This window comes from Hyperolius riggenbachi, chromosome 2 (assembly GCF_040937935.1).
Source record: "Hyperolius riggenbachi isolate aHypRig1 chromosome 2, aHypRig1.pri, whole genome shotgun sequence".
Lineage (NCBI taxonomy): Eukaryota > Metazoa > Chordata > Amphibia > Anura > Hyperoliidae > Hyperolius > Hyperolius riggenbachi.
In genome coordinates, this window is record NC_090647.1 from 194,784,681 (window position 1) to 194,798,568 (window position 13,888).

The following is a 13,888-nucleotide window of genomic DNA, read 5'->3' on the forward strand; positions in this document are numbered from 1 at the left end:
TGCATAGGCACCAAGTGCTCTATGGACAAGGGTGAGAGGAGATATACCTTGGGTGGTAGGTGATAATTGTCTCTTAACACTGTGTCAAAGGGAACTATTTCTCCAATTCACACCAGTAGGGCAGATCAAAAAATAGATGCCAAACCATTCATGAGACCACGGAAGGTACGGTAGGGTCTAAAACTTTCCCCAAATATATTTTATGCCAAATTCAAAGCACAGATATTTTCCTTATCCTAGCAAATATTATATAAATTGAAGTTGATACACCAGTCAAGAGCCCAGCACCATGCTGCATTTCTCTGAGTGTTCAGTCTGTGCCTGCCCACTTGCAGTTTGAACAGTAGGATTGTGCAATTCAAGCAGCTGCAGCCAATACCCACAGAGCCTAACCCACACCCTCAACCCAGCTGCTTCTGGTCAAGTGATCAACATTTTAACAATTTGACCACAGAAGCTTCCAGGCACGCAAAAGTAATATTCAAGAAATGTAATTACAAAACTACCAGACTGTATGTTTAGACCACTGCTTCAAGATGTGATAAAAAATATATTATATATATATATATATATATATATATATTAAAAAAAAAAAAGATCAAATTTCCCTTAACTATCTTCAACCTAGAAAGCTGCCCATTGTTCTACCCAGTTCAAGACATGAAAATCATACAAATATTGGTTGAGAATGGCAGGAGTAGTAAAGTCTGTAAAAATATTTATTGTTTTATGATACACAAGAGGACTATGTCATTTATTTATTATACGTTTCATGTAACCAGTGATTTAATTTGCTCTACAGCTCTAAGACTGACTACAATAGCAAGTGTACAGGCCCCCCTGTATGCAAAACAGTCACGCTGGCACCATTGAAATGAAGTATTAGGGCCACTGAAGTCTTCAAGTAGCTATATGGTGAGTGGGTAGTAATCAATCTTTAGGTTCAAGCTAAGTAGAAACATTGGCTGAGTTACAGTTTAGTGATAGTTTAAGAGATACTTTTAAGGTTAATGTTACACTCCTATGGAAAGGAAGTTTAGGCATTAGGTTAGAGTAGAAGCCATTGGGGAGGCGGTGCTGAGTAAAAGTATAAAATATGAAAGGTATTATTTCAAAACACACTAGTTATTTACATCTCCAACTAAGAGGTCTTATCGTCTGTCTACTGCTTACAGTTATTGTTAATTGAAGGAAAAAGAAAAATGTTAGTACTAGGTATAGATGGGATTAAAAAGTTAGTATTAGGTTGTAATGATCCGCTCAGCTGGCTGCACAGGCAGACAGCTGTTTGACCATTCCTCAAGTCTATGGGCGGCAGGTCTCTGGAAGAGAGACCTGTCTTCACTTTGCAAGTTCCAGACCTGCTCTGCTGCTGAGGAATTTGCATACATTTGTCATGCAAATTGCCTAGCCGCCTCCTTTGAAGGCTTGCAGCATAAATACCATGTGATCCCACAATCCTTTGCTGGTCATGGTTTGTTACTGTTGAAACACTCCTGGAGTATCAGCCTTGCTATTGTTTACTAAAGATTATCTTAGAGTATTCCTGGGGACTGCATTAGGCATCCCTCTAGTACAAAAGGTGCAACGCACCTGTAGAGGGTAATTCCTGCCGGCAGATGAAGCCGTGGAGTGCAGAGGAACAGATCCTCTGCCCCGCCACAGATGCCAGGTAGGAATTGTACGAAGGGAAGCAATGCAGGGCAAGATAGCCCGTAAAGAGAGAGAGCACAGCGACAGAGTATGTGTGTGCACCAATCTAGTCGCCAACCCGCGACGGTGAACACACAACAGCAGAAACAAAGTAGGAACGCAATCGCGAGAGAGGCGATTGCCAGAAGTGACACAAGACTGAGCAAGACAGAGCACGAGAGTAGCAAAGGCACAGCAAACAACAATGAGGAGATAAGGAAAATAACAAACGCTAGCTAAACGCGAACACCGCACTCATTCACAACAGTGAACGTGTTTGCGGCGCGGTCTCCACGCGAAAAGCGCAACAGAGACAAGCACGCCACCCTAACTAACCAACGCCACACAAACACGAAACAGAGAACGCGAACGCTTGCTTAACGGTTACCCCACCGAGCCTACAGCAAGCGTTCGTATAAGACAAGATGGAGAGAAGGAGCAGCCAGCAGCAACCGCAGCTCTGGCCTACACTCCCAGACAGAGTACCAAATGGAACCACCGCTGCTACCGTTAGAGTGAGTGCGATCCAGACAGACAAACAAACAGAAACAGGAATAGGTCAGATAAGATCCACCGCTCTTCAGCCAGAGCGAGTGCGATCTAGGTTCAGGGACAGGACAGCAATGATCCACTGCTCTTTCCGCCAGAGCGAGTGTGAACCAAGTACCGAAACAGGCTAACAGGATCCACTGCTCTTTCCGCCAGAGCAAGTGTGATCCAGGTACAGAAACAAATGATTCACCATTGCCAACCGCTGGCGACAGTGCAATCGCAAGGACAAACAGAAGACAGAACAGGCAATACAAATAATACAACCTGACTGTACTAGAGGGATGCCTAATGCAGTCCCCAGGAATACTCTAAGATAATCTTTAGCAAACAATAGCAAGGCTGGCACTCCAGGAGTGTTTCAACAGTAACAAACTATGACCAGCAAAGGATTATGGGATCACATGGTATTTATGCTGCAAGCCTTCAAAGGAGGCGGCTAGGCAATTTGCATGACAAATGTATGCAAATTCCTCAGCAGCAGAGCAGGTCTGGAACTTGCAAAGTGAAGATAGGTCTCTTTTCCAGAGACCTGCCGCCCACAGACTTGAGGAATGGTCAGGCAGACGCCTGTGCAGCCAGCTGAGCGGATCATTACATAGGCTAATTAGTATTATTAGCAGGGCTGTGGAGTCAGTACAAAAATCATCCCACTCCAACTCCTCAGTTTATGAAACCACCGACTGACTCCAGGTACCCAAAATTGCTCCAACTCCACGACTCCGAATCAGTTGTCTAATTCTTACGAGGGCTGTGGAGTTGGTACAAAAAAATCATCCGACAGACTCCTCAGTTTATTGAAACCACCGACTCCAACTCAGACAATGGCTCCAACTCTGACTCCACGGCCCTGATTCTTAGGGTCAGGATGTTGGGTATGGAACATTAACTCTAAAATGCTACACTCTGGTGACACAGCTCCACTAAACATGATCCAAGTGGATACCTATGCATGTTTGTTAAGCACTTGTGACTTTATGCAAGCTGTTGAACTACTGATGCCTTGGACACGTAGAGCAAAATGCATTTACATACTGCAGGCATGTAATCATTCTGTTAATTTCTGAGAATATTATACAATCTTTGTACAGGAAGGTTCACCCAGAATATAAAAAAAAAAAAAAAAAAAATACAAAATGGCAGATGCCAGATCAAATGATACTATTAATGGCTATCGTTCTCAGAATGCAAATATTTATATAAAAAGGAAGTAGTTCCAAACTACCCATTCTATTTTTGTTCTTTTAGCTTTAGATTGTTTCATTGCTCATCCACTAGCTTTAATTTGCTAAATCTCTTCTGCTGCTTTCTTATTATTTCTTCTGCGACACGATATTTGGCATTCTACATGTAATGACTTTTTCCTCCCAAGTATTCTAGTGCCATTCCAAAAGCTGGAATATTTTTAGGCACACTAATTGGGAGAGTCTGCATTCACTTTGGAGATGCTGTGCGAATTGTTTTGATCTTTTTAATCAGTTCTATAATTTTTATCCTTACACAATGACAATATTTATAAATAACACAGATTTATTTTTTAACTGAAAGCTATTTTTGTTCTAGCTACAATGTAACAGCTGTTAAAGAGACACTGAAGCGAGAATAATTCTCGCTTCAGAGCTCATAGTTAGCAGGGGCACGTGTGCCCCTGCTAAAACGCCGCTATCCCGCGGCTAAACGGGGGTCCCTTCACCCCCAAACCCCCCCGCAAAATCAACGACCAAATTGGTCGTAGATTTTGCTGCTCCTAGAGGCAGGGCTAACGGCTGCAGCCCTGCCTCTAGTCGCGTCTATCAGCGGCGCATCGCCGCCTCTCCCCCGCCCCTCTAAGTGAAGGAAGAGGGGCAGGGGAGAGGTGGAGATACTCGGTGACAGATGCGCGTGGGGCAGGGCTGCGGCGGTTAGCCCTGCGTCAACCAGGAAGAGATCCCCGGCTGCACGGAGGGGATTTCGGGGGGTAAGGGACCCCCGTTTAGCCGCGGGATAGCAGCGTTTTAGCAGGGGCACACATGCCCCTGCTAACTATGAGCTCTGAAGTGAGATTTATTCTCGCTTCAGAGTCTCTTTAAGTTGAATGCTGAAGTTGTTTCATGCCTCAGCCGCAACTAAAAGTTACTAAGTTACTTACATGCAACATAAGCATACGTTTATGGTGTGACACCTTAGTGGCCTTCAGTGAACTGTGCCTTTTGTTATATTACATATCCAGCATTTCCCCCAATTTAAGACCTCCCTTGAAAATAAGCCCTAGTATATATTTTGAGTATGCTCAAAATATAAGCCCTCCCCCTAAAATAAGACCTAGCAGCTGTCAGATTTGCAGCTCCCCTAAGAAAAGCCCTAAGGAAGCAGACCTGCTCCCCCCCCCCCACCACCACCACTTTACCTCCTCTGCTACTACTCCTGGCCCCCTCCTGAAGACAGTCTGGAACCCCTGCTGCTTATTCGTAGCATAATTCATACTGCAGATTTGCGGCAACATGTGGTAAAGTCAGCTAATGTGCCCAGTAAGAGCACTGCCCCATACAGGAAGGGATCTCTGTTTTCTTCCTGTATAGGGCTGTGCTCTTACTGGACACATTAGCTGCCTTTACCACTTGTCACCGCTAATCTGTGGTGTGCCTTATGCCGCAAATAAGCAGCAGGGGGATCTGGAGTTTCTTCAGGAGGGGGCCAGGAGCAGGAGCAGAGAAGGTAAAGCGGGGGAAGGAGGGGAGAGCAGGTTTGCCACTTAGGGCGTCTTTTAGGGGGATGCCGCAGATCTGACAGCTGCTACCGTAAGGCTACCCCCACAAAATAAGACCTCCCTGAAAATAAGCACTAGCACATATTTTTTTAGAAAAAATTTATATAAGACAGTGTCTCAGTGGGAAAACACGGTATATAAAAAGTGCCATAGTTACTAAAATTTACTCAAGATTTAACCACTTGAGGACCACAGTGATTAACTCCTCTAAAGACCAGGCTTTTTTTGTGAAAATGGCCACTGCAGCTTTAAGGCCAAGCTGCAGGGCCGCACAACACAGCACCCGAGTGATCCCCCCTTTTCCCCCACCAACAGAGCTCTCTGTTGCTGGGATCTGATCGCCCACTAGATTATTATTTTTTTTTTAAATAACTATTTGTTTATTTTTTTTTATAATTTTTTAAAAAAATTTAAATAATTTTACATTCCCATCTCCCTCCCTTCCCCAGTCAGCCAATCATAGCGATCGGCTGCGATAGGCTTCAGCCTATCACTGCCGTTCGCTCCTATGTGTCCCAGGGGGACAGCCGTGTCACACGGCTGTCCCCAGTACAGCGCTGCTGCTGGTCACAGCACTGTACATGCTAATTAGACGGCGAAACGCCGCTCGGAGACTGAAGGCAGTACGGAGCTCCGACACCCAAGCAGGAGATGCGCGCGCAGGCTGTGCGATCTCCTGCAGTAGCTGACCCCAGGACTTGATGCCAATTGGCGTTAGGCAGTCCTGGGGCTGCCGCCACGTTCACGCCCACTGCCGTGATGCAGTCGTTAGGTAGTTAATCACATAAAAACAGGAAACCCAACAAAAAATTATGCTTAACTGTCTCTGCTATACTTCGAGTTTCAGAATAAGGATTCATTATAAAGTTACTAACTCAAAGAAAAATATTGTGTGCCCTTCAGAGGGACAGTGAGTGATACGATTAGTGTCATATTGTATGTAATTTATGGCAAAAAATGCGTGAGTGCTACGTAAACATATAAAACAAATCAATAAAAGATTTACCGTTTTGATGGCGCATTCATCTTTTTCACAAGGCTCCTAATCTTTTCTGCTGAAGTAGTGTATGTAATCTTTTCTAGCAGTTGAAAGTCTTCTTCGTGAAACTCCTCAAGAGTAATGTTACTGAAGAGCTATGGGAGAGAATAATCTGTTGCCAATAATGTTATACAGCAAACATAAACAATGACAATCTTGAGAACCGGTATACTTATAGAACAATGGAAGAATTGGTTCAAAAATGTGAGAAATGTAAGTGTTGAGGTGACTTAAGGTAAATGTGTCACAATAACCTCAGTCTCCACTATGGAACTGCTTTTAGGGCTCGATTCCACTAGGGGTGATTATGCCTGATTTCTCACACTCAAATCTAGTAGGTTGAATGTTTTATTATCTATAATCAGTAGCAGCCTATTAAGTGTCCCGGAGTTAAAATACATGAACTATTGACCTTTCTCAATCTCCCCCCTAACCTCAGAAGTTGTATTCTGCCAGGAAAACTTTTATGGCTGTAATTTGCTTATCAGAAATATTTACTAAATTCCTGACAAGGTACCGACCAGACAGAAGCTGTCACTTCCATGCCTACAAATTTACTCTTTCAGGCAGTAAAATAAAACAAGTAAAATAGTCTGATTATGTTTTGCACTGTACATATATGAATATATACTGTAATGCACATATATGTATATGTGTACTGTACATATATGTATATGTGTACTGTACATATATGTATATGTAAAGGCAGCTAATGTTTATCTCATATCTCCTGAGGTACACTTCAATATAACCAAATCTTCTACGTACTCTTATCAAACCACTGCGTTTATTAAATAAACACCTACGGTAATAGCCTGGAGCCAAATCTTGCCATATCTCTGTGGTTGATTTTAAATGACTGTAATAGCATAGTACTAACTCCACAAACTAATTCAATAACTTTCAGCCATAGTTATTTTGATCTACTAAGACCGAGGTTTGAATTTAAAACTAATGCTACCAAATAACTGACAATTAATTAAAAACAAACCTAGGACATGTTTTCAGATCCATTTATCTACTGTATATTCTTCAAGGTTCCACAGCTCAGAAGGACCTTTGAAAATCAACCCATGTGAATTGAGTATATGATCATCACCATTAATTAGTGCTGAGTGAAAAAAAAAATCTCCTAACATGCAAATTAACCACTTGAGGACCTAGGGCTTTCTACCCCTTAAGGACTGGACACTTTTTTTCCATTCAGACCACTGCAGCTTTCACGGTTTATTGCTCGCTCATACAACCTACCACCTAAATGAATTTTGGCTCCTTTTCTTGTCACTAATAAAGCTTTCTTTTGGTGCTATTTGATTGCTCCTGCGATTTTTACTTTTTATTATATTCATCAAAAAAGACATGAACTTTCTGTGCTGACATTTTTCAAATAAAGTAAAATTTCTGTATACATGCAGCGCGAAAAATGTGGACAAACCTGTTTTTGATAAAAAAAAAAAACATTCAGTGTATATTTATTGGTTTGGGTAAAAGTTATAGCGTTTACAAACTATGGTGCAAAAAGTGAATTTTCCCATTTTCAAGCATCTATGACTTTTCTGACCACCTGACATGTTTCATGAGGGGCTAAAATTCCAGGATAGTATAAATACCCCCCAAATGACCCCATTTTGGAAAGAAGACATCCCAAAGTATTCACTGAGAGGCATAGTGAGTTCATAGAAGATATTAATTTTTGTCACAAGTAAGCGGAAAATGACACTTTGTGACAAAAAAAAAAAAAGTTTCCATTTCTTCTAACTTGCGACAAAAAAAAATGAAATCTGCCACGGACTCACCATGCCCCTCTCTGAATACCTTGAAGTGTCTACTTTCCAAAATGGGGTCATTTGTGGGGTGTGTTTACTGTCCTCGCATTTTGGGGGTGCTAATTTGTAAGCACCCCTGTAAAGCCTAAAGGTGCTCATTGGACTTTGGGCCCCTTAGCGCAGTTAGGCTGCAAAAAAGTGCCACACGTGGTATTGCCGTACACAGGAGAAGTAGTATAATGTGTTTTGGGGTGTATTTTTACACATACCCATGCTGGGTGGGAGAAATATCTCTGTAAATGACAATTTTTTAATTTTTTTTACACACAATTGTCCATTTACAGAGATCTTTCTCCCACTCAGCATGGGTATGTGTACAAATACACCCCAAAACACATTATACTACTTCTCCTGAGTACGGCGATACCACATGTGTGGCACTTTTTTGCACCCTAACTGCGCTAAGGGCCCCAAAGTCCAATGAGTACCTTTAGGATTTCACAGGTCATTTTGAGAAATTTCGTTTCAAGACTACTCCTCACGGTTTAGGGCCCCTAAAATGCCAGGACAGTATAGGAACCCCACAAATGAGCCCATTTTAGAAAGAAGACACCCCAAGGTATTCCCTTAGTAGTACGGTGAGTTCATAGAAGATTTTATTTTTTGTCACAAGTTAGCGGAAAATGACACTTCGTGAAAAAAAACAATAAAAATCAATTTCCGCTAACTTGTGACAAAAAATAAAATCTTCTATGAACTCACCGTACTACTAACAGAATACCTTGGGGTGTCTTCTTTCTAAAATGGAGTCATTTGTGGGGTTCCTATACTGTCCTGGCATTTTAGGGGCCCTAAACCGTGAGGAGTAGTCTTGAAACAAAATTTCTCAAAATGACCTGTGAAATCCTAAAGGTACTCATTGGACTTTGGGCCCCTTAGCGCAGTTAGGGTGCAAAAAAGTGCCACACATGTGGTATCGCCGTACTCAGGAGAAGTAGTACAATGTGTTTTGGGGTGTATTTTTTACACATACCCATGCTGGGTGGGAGAAATAACTCTGGAAATGGACAATTGTGTGTAAAAAAATCAAAAGATTGTCATTTACAGAGGTATTTCTCCCACCCAGCATGGGTATGTGTAAAAATACACCCCAAAACACATTGTACTACTTCTCCCGAGTACGGCGATACCACATGTGTGGCACTTTTTTGAACCCTAACTGCGCTAAGGGGCCCAAAGTCCAATGAGTACCTTTAGGATTTCACAGGTCATTTTTGTTTCAAGACTACTCCTCACGGTTTAGGGCCCCTAAAATGCCAGGGCAGTATAGGAACCCCACAAATGACCCCATTTTAGAAAGAAGACACCCCAAGGTATTCCGTTAGGAGTATGGTGAGTTCATAGAAGTTTTTATTTTTTTGTCACAAGTTAGCGGAAATTGATTTTAATTGTTTTTTTTTTCACAAAGTGTCATTTTCCGCTAACTTGTGACAAAAAATAAAATCTTCTATGAACTCACCATACTCCTAACGGAATACCTTTGGGTGTCTTCTTTCTAGAATGGGGTCATTTGTGGGGTTCCTATACTGCCCTGGCATTTTAGGGGCCCTAAACCGTGAGGAGTAGTCTTGAAACCAAATGTCGCAAAATGACCTGTGAAACCCTAAAGGTACTCATTGGACTTTGGGCCCCTTAGCGTACTTAGGGTGTAAAAAAGTGCCACACATGTGGTACCGCCGTACTCAGGAGAAGTAGTATAATGTGTTTTGGGGTGTATTTTTACACATACCCATGCTAAGTGGGAGAAATATCTCTGTAAATGACAATTGTTTGATTTTTTTTACACACAATTGTCCATTTACATAGAAATTTCTCCCACCCAGCATGGGTATGTGTAAAAATACACCCCAAAACACATTATACTACTTTTCCTGAGTACGGCGGTACCACATGTGACACTTTTTTGCAGCCTAGGTGCGCTAAGGGGCCCAACGTCCTATTCACAGGTCATTTTGAGGCATTTGTTTTCTAGACTACTCCTTGCGGTTTAGGGCCCCTAAAATGCCAGGGCAGTATAGGAACCCCACAAGTGACCCCATTTTAGAAAGAAGACACCCCAAGGTATTCTGTTAGGTGTATGGCGAGTTCATAGAAGATTTTATTTTTTGTCACAAGTTAGTGAAAAATGACACTTTGTGAAAAAAAACCAATAAAAATCAATTTCCGCTAACTTTTGACAAAAAATAAAATCTTCTATGAACTCGTCATACACCTAACAGAATACCTTGGGGTGTCTTTTTTTTCTAAAATGGGGTCACTTGTGGGGTTCCTATACCGCCCTGGCATTTTACGGGCCCAAAACCGTGAGTAGTCTGAAAACCAAATGTCTCAAAATGACTGTTCAGGGGTATAAGCATCTGCAAATTTTGATGACAGGTGGTCTATGAGGGGGCGAATTTTGTGGAACCGGTTATAAGCAGGGTGGCCTTTTAGATGACAGGTTGTATTGGGCCTGATCTGATGGATAGGAGTGCTAGGGGGGTGACAGGAGGTGATTGATGGGTGTCTCAGGGGGTGGTTAGAGGGGAAAATAGATGCAATCAATGCACTGAGGAGGTGATCGGAAGGGGGTCTGAGGGGGATCTGAGGGTTTGGCCGAGTGATCAGGAGCCCACACGGGGCAAATTAGGGCCTGATTTGATGGGTAGGTGTGCTAGGGGGTGACAGGAGGTGATTGATGGGTGTCTCAAGGTGTGATTAGAGGGGGGAATAGATGCAAGCAATGCACTGGCGAGGTGATCAGGGCTGGGGTCTGAGGGCATTCTGAGGGTGTGGGCGGGTGATTGAGTGCCCTAGGGGCAGATAGGGGTCTAATCTGATAGGTAGCAGTGACAGGGGGTGATTGATGGGTAATTAGTGGGTGTTTAGGGTAGAGAACAGATGTAAACACTGCATTTGGGAGGTGATCGGACGTCGGATCTGCGGGCGATCTATTGGTGTGGGTGGGTGATCAGATTGTCCGCAAGGGGCAGGTTAGGGGCTGATTGATGGGTGGCAGTGACAGCGGGTGATTGATGGGAGGCAGTGACAGGGGGTGATTGATGGGTGGCAGTGACAGGGGGTGATTGATGGGTGATTGATAGGTGATTGACAGGTAATCAGTGGGTTATTACAGGGGAGAACAGATGTAAATATTGCACTGGCGAATTGATAAGGGGGGGTCTGAGGGCAATCTAAACGTGTAGGCGGGTGATTGGGTGCCCGCAAGGGGCAGATTGGGGTCTGATCTGATGGGTAACAGTGACAGGTGGTGATAGGGGGTGATTGATGGGTGATTGATGGGTAATTAGTGGGTGTTTAGAGGAGAGAATAGATGTAAACACTGCGCTTGGGTGGTGATCTGATGTCGGATCTGTGGGCGATCTATTGGTGTGTGTGGGTGATCAGTTTGCCCGCAAGGGGCAGGTTAGGGGCTGATTGATGGGTGGCAGTGACAGGGGGTGATTGATGGGTGATTGACAGGTGTTTGACAGGTGATCAGTGGGTTATTACAGGGAAGGACAGATGTAAATAATGCCCTGGCGAATTGATAAGGGGGGGGGGGGGTCTGAGGGCAATCTGAGCGTGTAGGCGGGTGATTGGGTGCCCGCAAGGGGCAGATTAGAGTCTGATCTGATGGGTAACAGTGACAGGTGGTGATAGGGGGTGATTGATGGGTGATTGATGGGTAATTAGTAGGTGTTTAGAGGAGAGAATAGATGTAAACGCTGCGCTTGGGTGGTGATCTGATGTCGGATCTGCGGGCGATCTATTGGTGTGGGTGGGTGATCAGATTGCCCGCAAGGGGCAGGTTAGGGGCTGATTGTTGGGTGGCAGTGACAGGGGGTGACAGGGGGTGATTGATGGGTGATAGGTGATTGGCAGGTGATTGACAGGTGATCAGTGGGTTATTACAGGGAAGAACAGATGTAATTAATGCACTGGTGAATTGATAAGGGGGGGTCAGAGGGCAATCTGAGCGTGTGGGCGGGTGATTGGGTGCCCGCAAGGGGCAGATTAGGGTCTGATCTGATAGGTAAAAGTGACAGGTGGTGATAGGGGGTGATTGATGGGTAATTAGTGGATGTTTGGAGGAGAGAATAGATGTAAACAATGGATTTGGGAGGTGATCTGATGTCGGATCTGCGGGCGATCTATTGGTGTGGGGGGGGGGGGGGTGATCAGATTGCCCGCAAGGGGCAGGTTAGGGTCTGATTGATGGGTGGCAGTGACAGGGGGTGATTGACGGGTGATTGACAGGTGATCAGGGGGGATAGATGCATACAGTACATGGGGGGGGGGGGGTCTGGGGAGAATCTGAGGGGTGGGGGGGGGGGTGATCAGGAGGGAGCAGGGGGCGGGGGGGGGGGGGATAAAAAAAAATAGCATTGACAGATAGTGAAAGGGAGTGATTGATGGGTGATTGGGTGCAAACAGGGGTCTGGGGGGTGGGCAGGGGGGGTCTGATGGGTGCTGTGGGCGATCTGGGGCAGGGGGGGGGGGAATCAGTGTGCTTGGTGCAGACTAGGGTGGCTGCAGCCTGACCTGGTGGTCCCTCGGACACTGGGACCACCAGGGCAGGAGGCAGCCTGTATAATACACTTTGTAAACATTACAAAGTGTATTATACACTTTGTATGCGGCGATCGTCGGGTTAACATCCCGCCGGCACTTCCGAATGGCCGGCGGGATGTTGCGGCGGGTGAGCGGCGCCAGGCGGAGGATCGCGTCACTGATGACGCGATCGGTCCGCCCATGCCCCTACAAGGACCGCCGCCATTTGTCTATACGGCGGTCCTTGCGGGGTGCATTTCCCGGCCGCCAATTGTATATACGGCAGTCGGGAAGTGGTTAACTTCACCCAGGAGGTGGGAGTTGGGGCTAAAAATTTCCTACACAATGAATGGGGTTGTAGATTAAATGGATCAGCTACTAGAAACTTGATTTACTATTGTCAATTTCTGCCTCTTGAGTAGGACCAATTGGAATCTTAGGACAATTGTGTGCTCATCCAAATAATAATAATAATAATAATAATAATAATAATAACAACAGATATTATGTGTCATTAAAGGGATGATAAGGTGAAACACGTAGTCTTTGGGCAGATGTAGAAGTCTGCACAAAAGTATGTATTGTGTAAAAAGCAGTTAAGCCAGGAACAGGTTTTGAGATTTATGATAGACCATATTTTTTGGACTAGAAGACGCTCCTGACCATAAGACACACCTAGGTTTAAGGACAAAAACCAGGGGAAAAATATATACTAAACCTGGTGCATCCATAGTGAAGGGACATCTTGTGGATTATGCCCCCTTTGTACCTCATGCCTCCTTGTACCTCTTGTGTCTCAGTGTCCTCCTCTGTCCCCCTTGTGTCCCCATGTATTCTGAGTTTGTCCCCCGTGTCCTCCTCTGCATGCGCATAGTACAGGGAGTCCCCGACATTGTGTTGGGTTGGAGGTTTGTAGTGGCAGGCGTTCACAAGTCAGTAACTCCCTGCATTTGGACTATAAAATGCAGAGACTTTTTATCCCCCCAATTTTGAGGGAGAAAAAGTGAGCCTTATAGTCCAAAAAATACAGTAGATAGGGAAGGTAAAATGGGAACTGAATCCAGGACTTCAGCGATAGCTTTTGGCCCAGCATATACTTATGTAGTAAAGGTCTACTCAGAAAGCTTAGTTTATAAATGAAAAGTCTTAGTAGCATAATTTATCTACCAAGCCTCATTCATGCACCTACTAGAGTAGAATATTTTGCAGATAAAACATTAAATATGAAATTGATGGATTGTGGCCCTATTCCAGTTTATTTTACTTCTGTTCCATTATAGACTGCATATGCCAGTGGCCAGAAATCATTTCCCAGAGAGTGCCATAAATAAAATAACAACGGTTTTAGCTCACTGCAGGAATAATTACGAAAAAGAATTTAATATGAGAGAAAGAAAAAAGGTAGAAAAAAATATATATACAAATTTCAGTATCTCTGCGATAATGTGAAAATAAAATGTATTAAATTTACTTGAAGTGCTAAACTATCCATTAAAGACTTAT

General features: G+C 43.9%; 1 protein-coding gene across 3 annotated transcripts in view; it reads right to left on the bottom strand.

Moving 5' to 3' along the window:
- The window catches only part of UGGT2 (UDP-glucose glycoprotein glucosyltransferase 2), a 379,277-nt gene that overhangs the window by 126,034 nt on the left and 239,355 nt on the right, over nt 1-13,888 (bottom strand). For all 3 annotated transcript variants that reach the window (XM_068267932.1, XM_068267930.1, XM_068267931.1), the window contains exon 23: nt 5,994-6,121. In XM_068267932.1, the coding sequence (XP_068124033.1) occupies nt 5,994-6,121 (128 nt within the window). The remainder of the gene's footprint in view (nt 1-5,993; nt 6,122-13,888) is intronic.